The sequence below is a fragment of the Dysidea avara genome, chromosome 2 (genome assembly GCF_963678975.1).
Source record: "Dysidea avara chromosome 2, odDysAvar1.4, whole genome shotgun sequence".
Classification (NCBI taxonomy): domain Eukaryota; kingdom Metazoa; phylum Porifera; class Demospongiae; order Dictyoceratida; family Dysideidae; genus Dysidea; species Dysidea avara.
The window spans coordinates 51,948,660-51,968,302 of record NC_089273.1 but is presented as its reverse complement, the minus strand read 5'-3'; the positions used below and the strand labels follow the sequence as shown (position 1 = coordinate 51,968,302).

At 37.2% G+C, this 19,643-nt stretch overlaps 1 protein-coding gene and 1 long non-coding RNA gene across 2 annotated transcripts in view; both read left to right on the top strand.

The window, feature by feature from the left end:
• The first annotated feature begins 7,108 nt into the window (after nt 1-7,108).
• Nucleotides 7,109-10,260, top strand: LOC136246268 (putative phosphatidylglycerol/phosphatidylinositol transfer protein DDB_G0278295). Its single transcript, XM_066037680.1, has 5 exons — nt 7,109-7,265; nt 7,326-7,424; nt 8,495-8,620; nt 9,623-9,672; nt 10,001-10,260. The coding sequence occupies exons 1-5, from the start codon at nt 7,160-7,162 to the stop codon at nt 10,085-10,087; spliced, it is 468 nt and encodes a 155-aa protein (XP_065893752.1). The 5' UTR covers nt 7,109-7,159; the 3' UTR covers nt 10,088-10,260.
• Nucleotides 10,261-12,493: 2,233 nt separating this feature from the next.
• The window catches only part of LOC136246266 (uncharacterized), a 45,677-nt gene continuing 38,527 nt past the window's right edge, over nt 12,494-19,643 (top strand). Inside the window, exon 1 of the long non-coding RNA XR_010696344.1 lies at nt 12,494-12,982. This is a non-coding gene — a long non-coding RNA (uncharacterized lncRNA). The remainder of the gene's footprint in view (nt 12,983-19,643) is intronic.

Here is a 19,643-nt window from a genome sequence, read left to right as displayed (position 1 = left end):
AACAAATCACCTGTAGAGAGTTCAGCTACAAACAAATCACCCTGTAGAGAGATCAGCTAGAAGAAGTCACCTTGTAGAGAGTTCAGCTACAAAGAAACCACCATGTAGAGAATTCAGCTGCAAACAAACACCCTGTAGAGAACTCAGCTACAAACAAATCGCCCTGTAGAAAGATCAGCTAGAAGAAGTTACCTTGTAGGGATTTCAGCTACAAACAAATCACCCTGTAGAGAGTTCAGCTACAAAGAAACCATTCTGTAAAGAGCTCAGCTGCAAACAAATCACCTGTACAGAATTCAACTACGAACAAATCACCCTGTAGAGAGATCAGCTATAAGAAGTTACCTTGTAGATAGTTCAGCTACAAACAAATCACCCTGTAGAAAGATCAGTTAGAAGAAGTTACCTTGGAGAAAGTTCAGCTACAAAGAAACCATTTTGTAAAGAGCTCAGCTGCAAACAAATCACCTGTACAGAATTCAACTACGAACAAATCACCCTGTAGAGAGATCAGCTATAAGAAGTTACTTTGTAGATAGTTCAGCTGCAAACAAATCACCTGTACAGAATTCAACTACGAACAAATCACCCTGTAGAGAGATCAGCTAGAAGAAATTACCTTGTAGAGAGTTCAGCTACAAAGAAACCACCATGTAGAGAGTTCAGCTGCAAAGAAATCACCCTGTAGAAAATTCTGCCAGAAACAAATTGCCCTGTAGAAAGATCAGTTAGAAGAAGTTACCTTTTAGAGAGTTCAGCTACAAAGAAACCATTCTGTAAAGAGCTCAGCTGCAAACAAATCACCTATACAGAATTCAGCTACAAACACATCACCCTGTAGAGAGATCAGCTAGAAGAAGTTACCTTGTTGATCGTTCAGCTACAAACAATTCACCCTGTAGAGAGAGCAATTAGAAGAAGTCACCTTATAGAGTGTTCAGTTTCAAAGAAACCACCATGGAGATTTCTGTAATCAATATAATATTATGTGACCGGATTTGCGAAAAGGGGTCTTCCACACACATCCAATTCCGTAACCATTGGAGACCATAACTCAGTGTTCAAGTAACATATTAACCTGAAAATTTCACCATGTATTCAGGTATAGTGGTGCTCACCACTGTCCAATATTCAAGGCAATAGCTCTTTCCAATCTGAAGTTATCAATTGTCAAAGTTGGCAAATTGGATGTGTGTGGAAGACCCCTTTTCGCAAATCCGGTCACATATGTATTATACAGTATATATAATTTGTACATTTACTGATAAAATATTTAAAGTACATCTACTTCATCTTTTCTTCTTCCTGTAGTAAAGAAAAAAACATAGGTTAAAAAAGGTATACAAATACAAAAAGAAATGAAATCTAATCCAAAACAGCCAAGCTGTAAAAAAAAGTGTGCGGCCCTCAGAAAGACTATGGTGAAAAAAGATGTGAAATCCAAAGTGGCGGCCAAGAAATGGCTGTGATGGTAGGTTAATGGTAAAAATTTTAATAATGACAATTTAGGTAAATTTTGTGAAGCGGCACAAAAATTCACCTGAATTGTCGTTATTAAAATTTTTACCATTAACCTACCATCACAGTCATTTCTTGGCCGCCACCTTGGATTTCCCATCTTTTTTCACCATAGCCTTTCTGAGGGCCGCACACTTTTTTTACAGCTTGGCTGTTTTGGATTAGATTATTTGTATAGGTAATCACACACATTTGAGTGCAATTAGGGAATAATTGTACGAGTAACAGTCAAAATTGCACGAGGCAAAGTCGAGTGCAATTTTGGCTGTTACGAGTACAATTATTCCATAATTGTACGAAAATGCGTGTGATTGCCTACTAATCACATAGTGACCACCCTTCGTGGTTTGTAGTACACATCTATCCAGTTCTATGTGGCCATTAACTTCTACCAGGTGATTGCATCATCCTTCTTTGTATTACATCATTTGTTGTTGCACTTAAAAGGCTTCACGTGTCAGCAATTCTGATTGGCTACTCAAAATGTCTACATATGTTGCACTTAAAAGGCTTCTATTATTCTGCTATTCTTTTGGCTACTTTACAGTGCAATTACAGAAACAAGGCCATGCGATTTGGGATTAATTGCATTCCTACTATTGAGACTAAATGTATGGCAAATTAAATCACTATGTGATTAAATATGTAACAAGAAATGTAACTGGATCTGAGATAACTAGTCTTATTGCTCATGATAGCAATTTTGATTTTTCACAAAGAACACAAAGCTACATGAACAAACTATCAAATTTTATAATCAAAATCAGCTAGACTTGAGTGGTCTGCTTTGCTGGCTGCTTTTCCCAAGCACAGTGGCGATCTGTATAAAGCAGTCTGGGGCCCTGATGAGTTCTGGCCTACCTGAGGATGGCTGCATGTTGCTGTACAGCTCCATAGTGTTGAATAGAAACCTGTGCTATAAAACAATGCTTCATTTTAGCTAGTTTTAAGACCTGAATGGTCCGTAACGTGGTGTTATAAGTCATCCCTATACCTTCCACATTTAAGTTTTAAAAACTATCTAAATTGTGGGGAAACTTAGCTGTTAGCTACTTGTACAGTGGAAGGTATGGAATTGGTGTAAAATTAAGCATGTGAAAATTTGGTACATGTAGCTTAACCATAGGGGAGTTGATTCAGAATGCACTTACAATAGGCGATAAGACCAGTTTTCCCAGACTGGGTCACAAATGAAAATATGTTAAAGTATTTCATGTCCAATTTGGTTGTCACAGAGTTTCCTAACAATGATATGTTAAACAGTACTGCCACAGTACATAAATACTTCTTCCCTATACAAAGTTCTTCCCTACTTTCAGGACTACTATATATTAGTTAATAAGAAGGAAAAGGATTAGATGTTTCAACAAGTGGCTTTTCCTCACTGGTATTCTGAAGATCACTTACTGGTATAATTATAGTTTATTTGGATATGGAATGTACATGGCTGCCACACCATCAATGCTGTAAGTTTCATTTTGTTGTACAGCAGTTATCATCACAAACAGCCTGATGATTTTATACTTGCAAAGCTTTATTGAAACACACAAATAGACAAATAATTTCATTGCGCTTATTGTTCAAAAGAAAATCATGAACCAAGGTCCTAGGCTACAATAGAAACAGCATAATATTACGTACATATACAATCAAGGGCAATTTACTATTGATATACATTCAAGTATATGTCTAGCTTGCTACACTGTGCATCAAATTGTGGCCCATTGTTTCTATCAAACAATTTCGAACTACAAATAAGACAGTTTCTACTCAAATTAATTACTGTAGACCAAGAAATTTTTGTTGAATGCAAATTTTCATTTCATCACTATTTTGTCAAGAAATCCAGGGGCTCTTACAATGTACATTACCTAAAAGCTTACATGAAGCAATATCCTATAATAACATGCCAATGTAGGCCACTAAGCTATGCTGTAATACCATCATTCATCTCTTGTTTCATTACTTTTTATCGCTTGGATCCCTACTTCATTTTAAAATTAATACTTTATAGTATTATTACTAGTCAGTTGTAGCTTCATAATATTAATGTCATGTACTAGCTTCAGTGACACAATGAGTCGCATTTAGTAGGCTCGAAACTTTATATTTCCCATAAGTAGATTGATTCACTTTTATTTTAGCTCAAATACTGTCTTCGACATAACTATCCTTCCATACAAAGTGAATACAAAAACAATGCACAACAATAATAAGCACAAAAGCACACAGTTAGGACTATTAACACAATACAAATACAAAATTAATATTATACCCTGAAGATGGAAAAGTAGAGGACAGAACAACATCACCAGGTAGATCTTTTCACCAGAGTGCAGCAAAATGTATAAATGGTTTCTTGGTATACATATAAAGGATATAGTCTGCAAAACACAGCTGGTTGTTGAGAGGATCTATATAGTATGACGTCCATGATTTGTTTCAAATACTACGGAAGGATCCAGCACAGTAATATATATACACCTTACATAAAGCAAATAAACAGCAGTACTTATTATTTACGGTGATACTGTCAGCCAAATAAAGTTGGCACGATGTTCTGACATGTAAATTTCCAAAAAGTAATGATATGCACATCCAATTATGCAATTATTATACAAAAAATGAATGTTTGACTAAGGCAGCATTTGCAGCAAAGGACCCTAAACTGGTAAACGCATACATCAGATATTAACAGGAGAATCTACTATAACATCTTGATGACTTTGAGTAAAGCTTTTCTGTGATAACTAATCCAGAAGACATGAGCTGACCAATCCAATTTATATCAAATTCAATTCCCAGATACTTCTGAGTGGTGACTGTAGACAAGGAACATAATTACGCTGTACTTCAGGTGTTTAAGTATTGAACAAGGCACCGACATGAAACCTATCTGCAATGCGATACAAATTAGCAGCATTCTTCACATGTTGAAAACAATCAGACAAATTGCTCTGAAGGGACATAATCCATGTTCCAAATGGTTGAATTTAATCTGTATTATTTACCATTACTGTGAAACTTTGCTCAGCGAAGGTCATACACAGAATTACAATACGACAAGGTCATACAATTATTGTGCTATCAAAGTAATTATATCTAGTGAGTTACAGTCAATCACAGTGCTGGGTAATTTATTACACGTGGGGATTGCATTTGGGATGAAGGAATATTTGAAAGGGCTTTTTCTACAGGACAGCTGCATAAGATATCTGGTGGTCAAGAGAATCAAAGGCCTTACAAAGCTTAAGGTCCAAACAAAGACTGCACAAGCACATAGCTTTATATTTAGTGCTGTAGTGATAGTATCAACTGTTGCAAATAATTATGTTCTGTGCAGAAGTATATAGTTTGTTTAGATAATACAATTAATTATTCTAATTAGAGTCTTATAAAAGATATACAATTATATAAAACTCACAAAAATGTGAGTATAGCTAAATATAATAATTATATCTTAGTCGCTTTATTCTATATAAATCCACACAGACTTCCTACAAAAGGAATACTCACTAGTCATACAATTGCGTGAAGGAAGCATCTCAGTGTTGTAGGTGAGAAATTTAAATGACCACCGTAAGGATCACATGTACTGGGTAAGATGGCTTTGTGACCAACAAATCACAGTTATATGTTTTTATAACACTAACTGAGTTATGGTCTTCCAAGCTCAAAGAATTGGATGTGTGAAGAAGACGCACCTCTGATCACAATTATAGAAGTGTCCTATCTACTTGTGCATGTTAAAGGCCTAATAAAGGCTATTCTGATTAAGTTTGATTTCTGCATACATATGATAGGAACTTAATGTGACAGAATCAAAGAATTGCTGGCAGATAAAAGCTATAGTTAAGACATAATGTATCCTCAACAAACAATGAACATCATTTTTTATTTCAACAGAATCAGCCACTTGTGGAACTCTATCCCTGGCTATCAATTTATCTTTATGCACAATTGAATATCATATTAAGTCTTATTTCTGGGAATGCTTCACTGCAAACATCCACCCGGATGATTCACATACGTAAACTTCATTCCCTTTGTTCTTGTAGCTGTTGTACACCCATCAATTTTCCTATCAATTACAATCATCTTTGACTCAAATAAGTTATGAGCCATGAAAATTTGATGAAATAGCCAAATGTTTGTGTGCCAACATGCCCTGTTTTCGCAGGCCTGGTCACTGATATTGGTATTGTAGTCACATGCATGTTTCTCTGGTTGTCCTTGCCTGCAATAAAATAACTAAATAAAAAATTAAACGAATATTAGATAAAGAAAAATATGGTATCATCGCTATGTTGGATCATGAGTATGATGTGTTTGATCTTGTTAAGGAAAGTACAAGGAGAGTCCAATTCCTGCAGGTAGTTGTATATAATACATGGAACATACCTGCATGTCTAAGCTTTTTATCAGAGCCATTTTTATGGGCTCTATATCCAAGTTTTAACTTTTAAAGACGTAATATGATTCTTTCTACAGGTCTTTTGAATGGTTCTGCTACTACTAAGTTGCCTAGTGATATTCCAGGAGTAAGCAGAAACTATTAATAGCTGTATATCTCACATTTATGCGTTGTTGTGTTGGAAGGGTATGTGTACGTACCATGGAGACATTGAAGGCACTGATCAAGATGGAGAGCATATGATATGTGCAATGGCTGAGTGTCATGCATGTTTAATTGAAGGAATGACTGTTGTGATATCTGTTAGCTATATATACACCAATTGGAACTTAGAGTTGGTGTAATACTGTATCTATGAGTGTTCAATTTTATACCATTAGGTAGCTACCAAACTACTGATTTGAATGGATCAAAAATGACTAATGTGACTATTTCTGTGGTAGTCGGGGATTACATTGATAGGTGCATAACCCTGCCGTGCCCACACAGATCTCTTTTAAGAGTCTGGCTGTAGTCGCATGAGACCGAGGGCTCATCATATACTGTAATGTATTTACATGTTTCCTCATTTAATAATGATGGTTCTCTCCTCCAGTGTAGTTGTATATACTATATGATCCATGCAGTACCCAATGTCATAATTTTTTTTTTCCCGGGGTGCCTGCACCCCTTGCCACCACCCCCAGCACCAGATGGTAAAAGTGCTGGACAAAAAGACTGTAAAACTAAAAAAAAAAAAAAAACAATGAGATGGCAACACTTGGCCTTCCGAAATAGCAAGGTCAAGTGCTCCAATAGTCACAGGGCTGCCACGGTGTGACCTTGCTCCACGCAAGCAGGTCACTGCTGACCTGAGCAAAGAGAAGCTGGTGGAACATCTAATCCATGATACAACACTGCTGTAAGATTGGCCCCGTTGAGTAGATAGCATAGAAGCTAGACGCTTATAAGCAACTGTAGCTGCACTACCCATTCCTCCAAAAGTGGAGAAAACCAATGGAGTGAATGAGCCCAATGTCATAATCATAGTAGATTTATAAACCCCAGCTCCCAGAAAGTGTTTATCTAGGAGGCTACTAGTCTTCTGAGATTCCATTTCACTAAATAATGCGAAATGATTGTTCTATACCTACTGCGCCACTAGAATAATAATATTATTATTATGAATGAATGTTCTAGCTGATCAGTTGATTTTTGGGTGGGGCACATTTCCTGCATGCTGCAAAGATGAAAGTGGTCTTTGTTCTGATTGCGTTTTGCGTGGTGCTAGTGACCGCCATTCCACTAGTGAAACTGGACTTAGGAGGCGTGTGTACCAGTGATACGTCTTGTGGTAAGTTCGAAGAGTCCAGTATCACGTGCGTTGGTGTATAATTCACTCCTCCCTTTTCAGACGGTACTGATTATGATGTGACGGATCTCAAAATCTCGATCTCCCCTGACTCCTTAAAGCCAGAAGACTACTTTACTATCACTGTAAATGGAACCGTCAGTAAGTTTGCGGATTGCCGGGTAGCTTATACGCATGTATGATCATCTCATGATGCATAAAGACCGGCCTACGCACCACCACAAGATTCAGCATGCCATGCAGAGTTTACAATTAAGGATCACTAATGGTTGCTACAGTATATAGATATCTATGCCAACGTTGAAACCGGGTCACTACTGCTGACCCGGATGACCCACTGACCCGGATTTGACCCGGATGTGACCCGGATTGACCCAGATTAATTAGAGCCGAGACGTGTTTCGGCTAGTCTCGAGCGAGCGAACGAGTCTACATTTTGAGCGTTCGATTCGTGTTGAGTAAATATTGCAACTTCAGGCTAGCTGTAGGTTGAAGACCAAAAAAAAAAAAAAAAAAAAAAGGCCTTCACCTACTGACACCCTCAGTTTCGTACTACATACTACACTTACTAACAAATGGGCGTGGCTGAGCGTATGTTGGTAATGCGATAAATGGGCGTGGCTCACGAAAGAGCTACGCGATAGCGTTTATAAGTTTCCATGTCGTCAAACGAACAATTTTGCTTCTCACGTGATCCAATCCGGGTCAGACCCGGATAAATTGTAAACCGGGTCAGACCCGGATGACCCGGAGAAAATGTGACCCGGATGACCCGACCCGGTTTCAACGTTGATCTATACTCATAAAGGAGAGTATAATTATAATTATAAATATTGGTCTGGCAAATAGTATAGCTACCGTATATATGAAGATTGAAGTTTCTGCTTCACTCAGCATAGGTCTACCCATAGACTGATCCATTAGACACACTGACTGTTTTTTCATATATATTCAGCTGGCTAGCTTGATATATCAGCATTACAAGCAAATTGGTTAACCCATCAGCTTTTAAAAGACCTGCTAGCTGTATGTTGCTATCTGGAGGTTCATTCATGCTATACATCTAGTACTACTTCAGGGATAGAGTTGTGTGCAGTTAAGTAAGTATGATCTGCAAAACATCTTTGCTCACATGACATGACTCACACTAATACATGTATATTGCAGCACTGACTCTTACTTGACTATGCAATTATAATGTAATTTATTAGACAAGAAAATTACTGGTGGCAATGTGACGATGGTGGCGAGGTATGATATTGTTACCGTGTTTGATGAAACCATAGACATCTGTGAATTTGTGCGACTGGGAGGCCTCCAATGCCCAGTCCACAAAGGTATAGTATACAATCAATGGAGTTAATATGACAAAATCTAGCTATGTCAAATAACAAAGCTATATATGTGACCCGGCCTGCGAAAACAGGGCATGCGGGCACAAATTACACCCTGTCACTTTACAGGTCATATCTCAGTATTGGAACAGACTATTTGCATTCTGTAACTCATAAGCGGATCTGAGGGGGGGCCAAGGGGTGCTGCGCCCCCCCCCCCCCCGGCCCTTCTCTTGCCCCCCTTGGGCTCACACTACTATACTGATACCAGAAACTGGAATCATGCATTCACACTGTATTCAGAAGTATAGAAAGCCAATGTGCAAATAGAAGACAACAGTTATAAATGTACTTTACAGTTATACTGTACATTGTAAAGAAAGTGAGGCAAATAAGTTTGAGTTTTTGTGTCGAGATCGAGATACTCTAATAGAGCAGTCACTACTCTAATAGAACAGTCACAATTTAATGTCATTATAACAATACTGCTTATTTTTGATTTAGTACACTTTACCATCAAACAGGCTTTATCTCAGGATAGGCTAACTAATCTTTATATGCATTGCAAGCATGCAGTTCGTTCACTAAATGTTATCAAAAATGCTCTCAAATTCAACCTAGGAAGTCTAATGGTTAAATTTTTTTCTCTAGCTACAGTCTTACAACTGTATGTCTATCATTCATCCAGCTATACTGAATAAAGTTATGCAACTGAACATAACTTGTGTACTAGAATTCCTCTTAGTGGAACAAACACTGTTGTACACTAAATTTTCTTGCCCCCCCTTGGCCCCCCCTGACAATACCTTCTAGATCCGCCTATGCTGTAACTTGTATCATAAAGCCAATTAAATGCTTACCAAGAGCTGAAAATTGCACTGTAATAGCATAATGGTACAAAACGTTATGAGTGATGTAAGTTTGAAAAAGTAGGCAAAACTTATGTGCCCACATGCCCTATTTCACAGGCCCAGTCACATATAATAATGTATATTTGGTTTTCAGGTCGTATGTCTGGTGCTCTGGAAGCACAGGTCCCTTCATTTGCTCCTCTTGTGAGTGTTAAAGAGTGCATTGTTGCATTACTATAATATGCATGTGACCGAATCTGACAAAATCAGTCTTATAGCCAGAAAATATATACATGTGTTTGCTTAATATTGTGCATCTCCATTTCTGTGTAATCTATAACAATTCAGTGCTTTCCAGGAAAATCTCCATAAAATTAATTTCTACATAAGTGGTGAAAATGTTAAAATAGTTATCATGTCCACAGAAAAAGTTATTGAATTTTAAAATTTGAAATTATGGTCAAAATGTGACTGGCTATAAGACTGATTTTGTCAGACCGAGTCACATATTTGTCTGTTTATTTACATGTAGGGAAAGTACCATATTGCAATCAATGCTACTGACCAGAATGGAAAACCTTCTATATGCTTTAAGGCTGAATGTCTCATTAGCCATTGATAGACAATGGTTGGCAACTCATTTCATTTGTCTCTTATATGGATTTATAGTGTTAGTATTGTTAAGGTTTTTAACACTGACTGTAAATCATTGATTTATAGTATTATAGTATTGTTAAGATTTTTAACACTGAATGTAAATCATTGTTAACATCCTAATATTATTGTGTTATGCTACCCAAGCCCAGGTGCACGATAGGGTTTAATTAGGGGTATGCTGCGTGCATGGGCAGCCGAGCTAGAATGTAGTTAAGTACCCGACTATGTTAGTGCTTGGCTGTACAAAACAGCTAGGCATATTCACAAAAGTAACTAAGAGACTATAGGACTGCATGAGCCATTGATAATTGGCTTTCTCTGTTTTTTTTTCTATACTGACTATATTGAAAGAGGTAGCTATCTTCATTGCTAGCCAGTTAGAGTTAAAATGAAATGCAACAAGACTACACAAGTCAACGATAAAGAACCAATGTAGCTATCACACAATACAGTGGTGCTGTATAACATTAGGGACCATTGAGGTTTGAGTTCTTCTGGCCAAAGTTATCACCCAAAAACAGCTTCTCAATGCTATTCTGGTGTCTTGGCTACATTTGTTAGGTTTATCCAAAAAGTGCCTTTAGTATGACCCTAAGGCCAGGCAAACTTGATTACCTGTTTCTCATCCAGATTTCCATATGGGTGGAAGATCATTTTTCATTATTCATTATTAAAGAAAATACTCCAAATCTTAACAATCTATTGTGAATGAGTTTTGGACCATTAAAATATTCAAGTGCTTTCACCGGCTGAGGGCTGTGCCCCCAGACCTCAGCTGCTGGCAACTTTGCGTTACTGTTGGAAACCCTCCTACAAAAAATAATCCTGGCTGCATCCCTGTTTTGTATTGTTTGACTGGGCTTGTGAAAACAACTAGCCTAAGGGCATGCAGGCACATAAACATTGCCTATTTTTCAGACGCTATTAACTTTTTACCAACATGTTACAGCTATACAATTTTCAACACATTTAAAACACTTAATTGGCTTTATAATATGCATACAAGTTACAAATATTCTATTCCAGTACTTACCAGGTGTGTTACAGGGTGTGATTTGAGCCCACATGCCCTGTGTTTTCAGGTTCATGCAGTCAAATGTAGTTGTACAAATATACATTCCAAATCATAGGCAATTTTAAGGGAGGGGGGCTGCTGAAAAATAAGTTTTGAAAAATCTTGGAGAAAAGTTGCAGCATAGATTGGCATTGTCATTTTTGCATGTTTTAACATAAGTTTTAGGCTGTTCTCAAGCCTTAATATTGCAAAAATCCTGCAACTTCTGGGGATTGGACCTCCAGACCCCCCTGAAATTCTACTTTATATATCACATCCATACAGCAATAGTCATGCTGTGCCCTATAGGTCCCCCCTTCCTGTAGGTCAGGTCTAGAATCACCACTGCTCCAAATAAATTGGTCTTCCCAGTTTTATTATCTACTTAAGCTATATGGGTTCTGAATCAATAATTCTCAACATGGGGTGGTAGAGCAGGCCAAAGAGTGGGAGGCCAACTTTGACAGTGAAATTTACACAGTTTAATAATCTTCAAACTTGCATACATCTGTTGCTGGATACTGCCAACCTACTTGAAAGGATAGATCTGAGATTTATAAACAATTGTCTGATGTTCCCGGTTAAGCTGTTTCTTGATAGCTCTGGCTGATTGGGCATAGCCATGTAGTGTAAGCTCCAACTATAATTGTGACTGGATTTGCTAAAAGGTACCTTTTTCACGCACAGAATTTAACCCATTTTTTGAACTTTAAAGCTTCATAAATATTGTTGATCGTGGTATATAATTGCTTGAAATTGTCCATGAGTGTGGCTACAGTATCTGACTGCATTTTGATATTAAGTGCAAGTTGAGGAGTCAAGGATTACACCATTTTGTTTGCTGGTATGTAAAATGTGTGGAAAAGGTACCTTTACACAAATCCGGTCACAATTATGTATAGTGTGGCTTAGCTAAACCATACCTTTACAGTTTGGGCATGTTGCCATCTGACCCTCAACACCACCACACTACTTTTGTACAACCATTTATCTTGCATCTGGTGTTGTCAAGCAATAATAAATTAATAAAATATATTAAACATGAGTCCAACAATGAAGCAATTGCTGGCTTGGCTACATGGGGCCGGATTGCTAACATATGAATGCTATAGGCTTTAAATGGAGCAGAAGTAGACTAGATTCCCCTTGTATATTGTACTATATGTAAGTAATTGTCAAATTATGACGTTATATATATATATATATATCATTAAGTACGGTGGTACTTAATGGTAGGGATCGTCAAGGTTCACGATTTCCCGCCAAAAAAATACGCACCAAAAGCAGACTTGCAAAACCATCTTGGCGATTCAGCAGTATTGTATTACAAAAGTGAAGCACGATTTCGCCTTCAAAACGGCACGAAATGCATCCTATGAGTTTCCACGAATTTTAAAAAAAATTCTATCTGATCGAATTTTCTAGTGACTGACTCCCTAACTGATGCCTTCAGCCAGGCCTAGCGGGAAGATGGCAACAGCTACAGTCCTACTTCTTGCATGAAAATGGCTCGCTTTGCCTATAGATTAAACCTTTCCTACACCGATAGAAATACAATCCTTGCGCTAGGGTCTTACCTTTCATCGTTCTTTAATGTCGCCATCGTCCTGGATTCACTACAGGTAGTGTTAATAACTCCACAAATGGCTTCAATGTACGGCGCCGTCCGTTTCAATAAGAGTGCTCGCTAAATAGAGTAATCATAATCTTCGCGGTAAAATATTCGAATACACGTGGTTGAAAGTTCGAAGTTGATTTTGAGCAGGAAGAGCGAGCTGTTCACAATCGGGGAGCTTTGTACGTGTAAGTGAATATATTTAGCGACTTATATCTTTTGTTTCTGGCAAAGTTAACCGGTAAAATTAATATTGCTTGCGTTTGTAAACTGCTTGCGTTTGTAAACTGCTTGCGTTTGTAAACGCATTTCTTTGCTGTAAACAACGTATCTACCTCAAGTATTTGAGCGATATTAGAAATAATTCGTAGCAAAATAGCGTTAGCTAAGGGTATTGTGGTTATTATTGCTTTGTGTGTTTTCTCTGAGGCAATATTGGGTGCGGCAATGCCTTCGAAGGAAGCGGCGCGGAAGAGTAGAAAGAAGGAGAATAACAGGGCGTACTATGAAGCTCATAGAGAGTCTACTCTCAGAGAGAAAGGACAAGTAGTCAATACCTGAGCTATTGAATGGCATTGGAGCCGATGGCCATCGAAATTACTTGGAATCATACAATGGTGGCTATACAAGTGTTCACAACTACCTTGAACAAACTGGAATGGCCCGTAGTGGAACATGGGGTACTGATTTTGAAATGGCTATACTGGCCCATTTACTACAAACAGTGGTTTATTCGTTCAAAGCTGGTGAGTATTGGCTGGCGGTGTTTCCTGGCAGTATTGACTGGACAATTCCAGAGGATGTGAGTGGCAAGTCCATGTATATTTATTATACAGGAAACCACTTTGAAGTGGTCACTGCTATACGGAGAAGGTAGTATGGTTGTATTGCAGTGCTTACATTGTATGCAGTGTATAATAGCTCCATCACATATACTCGGTCATTGTTTAATGCTTTTGCTAAACTGGGGTCTGTGGTACTCAGGCAGTGGTAGACATGTAGCCAAACTGAGTACTTAAACCACACAAAAACTGGTCTGTCAGCAGTCTGGGGTACTCAGACAGTGGTAAGTGTGTGGCCAAACTGTGAGTACTTAAACCATACAAAAACAGGTCTGTTGACAGTCTGGGGTACTCAGGCAGTGGTAGGCATGTGGCCAAACTGAGTACTTAAACCACACAAAAACTGGTCTGTTGGCAGTCTTGGGTACTCAAGCAGTGGTAGGCGTGTGGCCAAACTGTGAGTACTTAAACCACACAGTGACCCTGTTAGTCTTTCTAAACATGACTAGCTTGACTTCTGCAATACAAGTAATGGGTGACACTTGTGGACTCAAGTATCCCTGTGCTGTCCTTCCTTCCATTAGTGTGTACATTGAGGATAAAGTTTTCATTGATAACCCTCCAAAACCTCAAAATCAGCAAAAATTGAAATTTCCCCTTGAAATATTTAGGCTATGTGGTATCAAAGCAATGACTCTATAACATAGCTAGCAAACCATGGACATTGAAGAAATAGTAACTTTAGTGTCCTGTGTAATAGAAACTGCATGCACATAAAAGATAAGATTCATGCAATGTTTGTAAAAAGTACACAAACAAGTGGAACAAAAAATTAGGAATTTTCAATATGAGTAGGGATCAAAGTAATAAAAAGTACTGAAACAAGAGAGATTATCTACCACCTGAAGTCATGCTAGTACACACGTAATCCCTACTTCAGTGCCATTATATCTTAAATCTTGGCAACTGAAGTAGCAATTACGTGTGTACTAGCATGACTTCAGGTGGTAGATAATCTCTCTTGTTTCAGTACTTTTTATTACTTTGATCCCTACTCATATTGAAAATTCCTAATTTTTTGTTCCACTTGTATATGTAAGTTATACCATGGGCATGAGTGCTTTGCCTGATATATACGCACAAGCACGAGGGCCGCAGGCCCGAGTGCGAGTACGTATATACAGACAAAGCACGAGTGCCTGTGGTATAACTAATATGTTCTATATAATTTTATAGTGTTAAATATCCATTGACTGGTTTTGGTGCATTTATGAATAGAAACAAGAAAGAGTGACTGGTCAATTAGAATAGTTCATGGTCGCCAGTGGAACCTTTAATAGCTTTAGTGTTGACATTAGCAGCCATAACAAACACTCATACAGTATAATATAATATTATGCTCATACTAATAAAATCACATGCATCATGGCATGACAAGTAATATTGGCACATAAAATTTGCCTACTTTATAAATTTCTTGCCTCTTAATGTGTCAGTATGGTTATGTATTTATCAACTACAGTGCTCCCTCGATTATCCAATCATCTGAACACTTGGTTATCTGAACATAGAAATGACTGCTCTATTAGAGTATTTTGTGTATGATATGTTCTGTTGGAGTATCTTTTTGTACAGTGTGTCGTATTATAATATTGAACAGTGCTCTGTATAATTATACATAAATGGACTTTGATTATCCAAACTGTTTGATTATCTAAACATGTCTTGGTCCCAATTGGGATCGGATAATCAAGAGAGCACTATATTATTAAACATTTCATTGGCTTTGTAATACAAGTTACAGAATGCAGATAATCTAATCCAGTTCCAAGATATGATATCTATACCCACACATGTAGTTCCCACAGGCAGTCACATGCAATATTATTCTTTCTATCCTAAAAATCTATGATTGGAACCCACAATCCCGCACTCTCACATCAAGTCAGCTAGGATAATCCTTTACATAATGCATACATGTAGTATACTGTGATATGTATCAACCAGTAACATTGGTGGACATACTAGAATTGCTACATAGTGTCAACATTTCCAGAGGAGTTGAATGTCCAACTGGATAGAAAAAGCGCTCACCAGTTTCTTCATTCTTTCCAATTAAAGTGCTCTACACAACATAAGTACAAATGCAAATCAGAGTTGAGTATGAGAAATTAAACATGATAAAAACACTGGTATATCACTGGTATATCACTGGTATATCACTGGTATATCACTGGTATATAAAGCAGAACTGGGTGGACTAAAAACCAAGAACAAAGGCAATTAATTACAAAAGCTGTTTTTGTGTTGTCAGTAAAGATAGATGGGGCCCAAAGGAGAAAAGGATATAACGAAGTCCACGATTCTTGCCAAAAGGCAACTATCAGGCTGAAACAACATCTAACAGTGAAAAATTAAGTCTGTAGCCACTGTCATTATCAGGCTTTGCTTCTGAAGGCATCAATCAGTTAGTTAGTCAGCAAAAAATTCCACTGGAATATTCAAAATCTTATAGCAACCTACTGTATTGGAAGCATTTAGAGTCGTACTAAAGGCACTTCAAGGCTTTGTTATACCAATTCTGCCAAAGAAAGATAATTCTGTATGAGTTGGATCTTTAATAACCTGACTTAAGATTTTATTTTTATCATTAATTTTGTAGATCAACAGTTTCCCATTAAAGTTTCAAAAAGACTTGCACATACGGATGTGCTTTGTGTGCCTTTGAAGTAGAGACAATGATAATATTGTCTACAACTCTAACCCTAAACTAAAAACCCTCAAAACCTAAAATCCTTTGTCAGAATCTTCGAAAACTTTCAAAACGCATAGACCTCTATGCCAGTCTAGCTACACATTTTTCCCAACTGGTAAACAACCAACACTAAACATAGAAATAATTCCCTGACAAAATTTATGCCGGTTCAACTATACTCTTAGTCTCTTATCCCAACTGGTGAACAACCATCACGTGAAAGTTCCCCAACTAACTTTATGCAACAACACTTGGTTATCCAAGCTCCCCAACCAACTTTACGGGGCTTACCAAACGATGAGCCATCAACACTTGATTGGTTGAACCATCAAAGGTCCTTGTGGCTTATCCAGCCAGGTTGGAAACTTACTGTAGAGCATGGATTAAACTATTGATTGTTTTACCCTGGGCAACTTTCTTTTCCTCTGATTACAGTCAACTTCTGTAGCTGCCTGATGTTAGGTCCATTGCTAATTTTCTCCTTTGAGATCTAATATGGCTGTAGTCCATTAATTACCCATTTGTTATATAGAATTTCACTCCATTTTAGTTATCTGCATGAACAGGTGTAATTTTATATTTGTCCCTTCATCCACAGGCGAATCTAATAAGTACATGTACTGTATGTAGGCTACCAGGCCATGTGAAATTTTCAAGAACATTAATTATTAGCTAATTATCATTAACTTATCCTTAGCACTTGATTGTATAATTATCAGTATAATGTAGAAAAAAGTAATTTCATTGAGAAATTGCTATAATATTATTAATTGTACATGAAACTTCAGTTTATGACATTATCATCCATTAAGAAAACTTGACTCCAAGGAAGTGCAGAATACCCGGATTATCAGTTCCAAAAGACCAAAAATCAACTTTGGCAAGTGATGAAATTGGCAGTCTGTGTTTGTAGCTGTGAAATGATTTTCCATCAACCACAATTTGTATGTACTCATCGGTAGCAGCAAATTCAACAGTAGTCTTTTTCAGTGGCTCAAAGTTGTAGCCAGTAGGCCTTCCTCTTTACCATATGCACCATCAATGTTAGAGTCCAGTACTACAACCTTTTCCTCAAAGCGAACATGGAATGTGAGAATGATATTATCTTTTGCATCTCGTAAATCTACTGCTAATCTTCCAGAACCTCCATTGCTGTATGCTGATTGTATACCATTACCAATTTTGAAATCAGCTACTTCAATATGTCCCATTGAATAACCTTTAAGAAATGATGCTGTGCTATGGTGTTGTATATACTGTAGTAGAACTGTATGTCTAAGCTGTTTACCTATGTTGTTTTATAGGACTGTAAAACCATAGAAAATCCTGAACATGCTACATTTGTGTGGTTAGTTGTCTGCTAATGCAGACAACTAACCACACAAATGTAAAAATTGTAAAATTATTAAAAATTGTAAAATTGTCAAATTATTAAAAATTGTAAAATTGTCATTATTAATTCTGAGGTTGTTACATGTAATAGTTGACACCAGGTGTAACTAATCACTGGACTAGACTACTGGACTGACATATTTTTAATTTTTACACATTCTGAGGTTGGATTTATGGAGTCTTGCTAGCTAAGGACATTCAGAAAACTTGCAGTCTGCTACTAAAATGATGAGTGTGAGGAGTGGAGTAAGCAAAAACTGACTTCTCATTACTTCTTATGTTCTACAGCATCTATACACTTCCTAATATTGTGTTTTGGAGATTGTAATATATAGCAATAGCTAACCAAAATCACTGTACTATATTTGTGCTACCTATGCATGTTACACTGTATCCTTGAACTAAATAGTTCAGACCCCTGGGACACAACCTATCCTTCCTATTGTAGCTAAATTCATTCCTACATGCAATATACAAACTCATTGCACAACTGTAGGGTTTTTCTGCTATCATGATTAGTTCGCTGGTTGGCATACTATAATACGTGACTAAATATATTGGCATTGTACAAGCTTGCCACTATTTTCAAGACATTATCGTCGGTTAACCATAACTAGCACATTCCCTGTAGCACACTGATAAGGAGTATAGGTATATGTACTGTAGAAGAACATAATAAGTAGTGAAATCACTAGAAGTCAGTTTTTGCTTACTCCACTCTTCACACTCATCATTTTAGTAGCAGATTGCAAGTTTTCTGTAGGCCCTTGGCTAGCAAGACTCAATAAAACCAACCTCAGAATGTTTAAAAACTAAACATATTCCAGTCCAGTAGTCCAGTCCAGTGTTCCAGTCCAGTAGTCTAGTCCAGTGATTAGTTGCACCCGTTGACACCAGTGGAATAGACATATCACATGCTGTTCTAATAAAATTTAATTACTGCAACATAATAATGTGACGTCCTGCGAAAACAGGGCTTGTGGGCACAAACTACACCCCATCACACTACAGGTCATATCTCAGTAGTGGAACAGAATATTTGCATTCTGTAACTTGCCATATAAAGCCAATTAAATAGCTGAAAATTGAATTGCCATAGCATAATGGTATAAAAATTATGAGTGATGGAAGTTTGAAAAAAGCAGGCAAAAATTATGTGCCCACATGCCCTGTTTTTGCAGGCCCAGTCACATATTCGTAACCAAAATGGATTTTCCATGTAAACACATAACTTGTTAAAGGTGACAGTGTGATTTTAGTCTTTATTCAATATCTTAATACCAACATACATAGCTATTATAATACTCTTATCCACCCTACTTAAGGGTGCTCTGTACAGTTTGTACAAGGCTTCCCAAGACATAGTCTGTTAGTTTTGCACTAAAAGAAATATTATAGTCACTTAATTAGTCTGTGACATGTTGTCACATTTTAGTACCTGTAAATTAGGTATCCCATAGTAACAAGCACATTGCATTTTGCTATTCTACACCCTTTCACTTAAATTAGAACTACTCCGTCATTTTTAATCCAATAGACATGAAATTTTCACACAAGCTACTTTAGCAATTTTGCTAAAGAAGAGCATTTGCCATTTTGAAATAGCAAGTTCAGATGATGAATAACATGGAAGTAAAGAAAAGGATTTCTGGTAGTGTCAACCCGAACACACAAATATGTGATGATTGAGAAGCTAAAAGACAAAAATAAAAATGCACAATGGTTTGTGCGGTTTAGCATAGTGTATCATAAAAGTATCAAGGCTCTTGTGTGTAAACTGTAGGACTAGTTCTAGTATAAAGGGAAAAACTGTAACTCATGATCATGTTCTAAAGCAAATTTAGCAGTTGGGTTTGGACTAAACTGTGTACTAGTGTTAGCTTACACCCAGTAAAAATGTACAGAACATTTGCTAAAGCC

Coding starts and splice junctions, on each gene's coding strand:
- LOC136246268 (XM_066037680.1), top strand. CDS start 7,160: ATGAAAGTGGTCTTTGTTCTGATTGCGTTTTGCGTGGTGCTAGTGACC. Junction 7,266..7,325: donor TACCAGTGATACGTCTTGTG/GTAAGTTCGAAG, acceptor CTCCCTTTTCAG/ACGGTACTGATTATGATGTG. Junction 7,425..8,494: donor CACTGTAAATGGAACCGTCA/GTAAGTTTGCGG, acceptor GTAATTTATTAG/ACAAGAAAATTACTGGTGGC.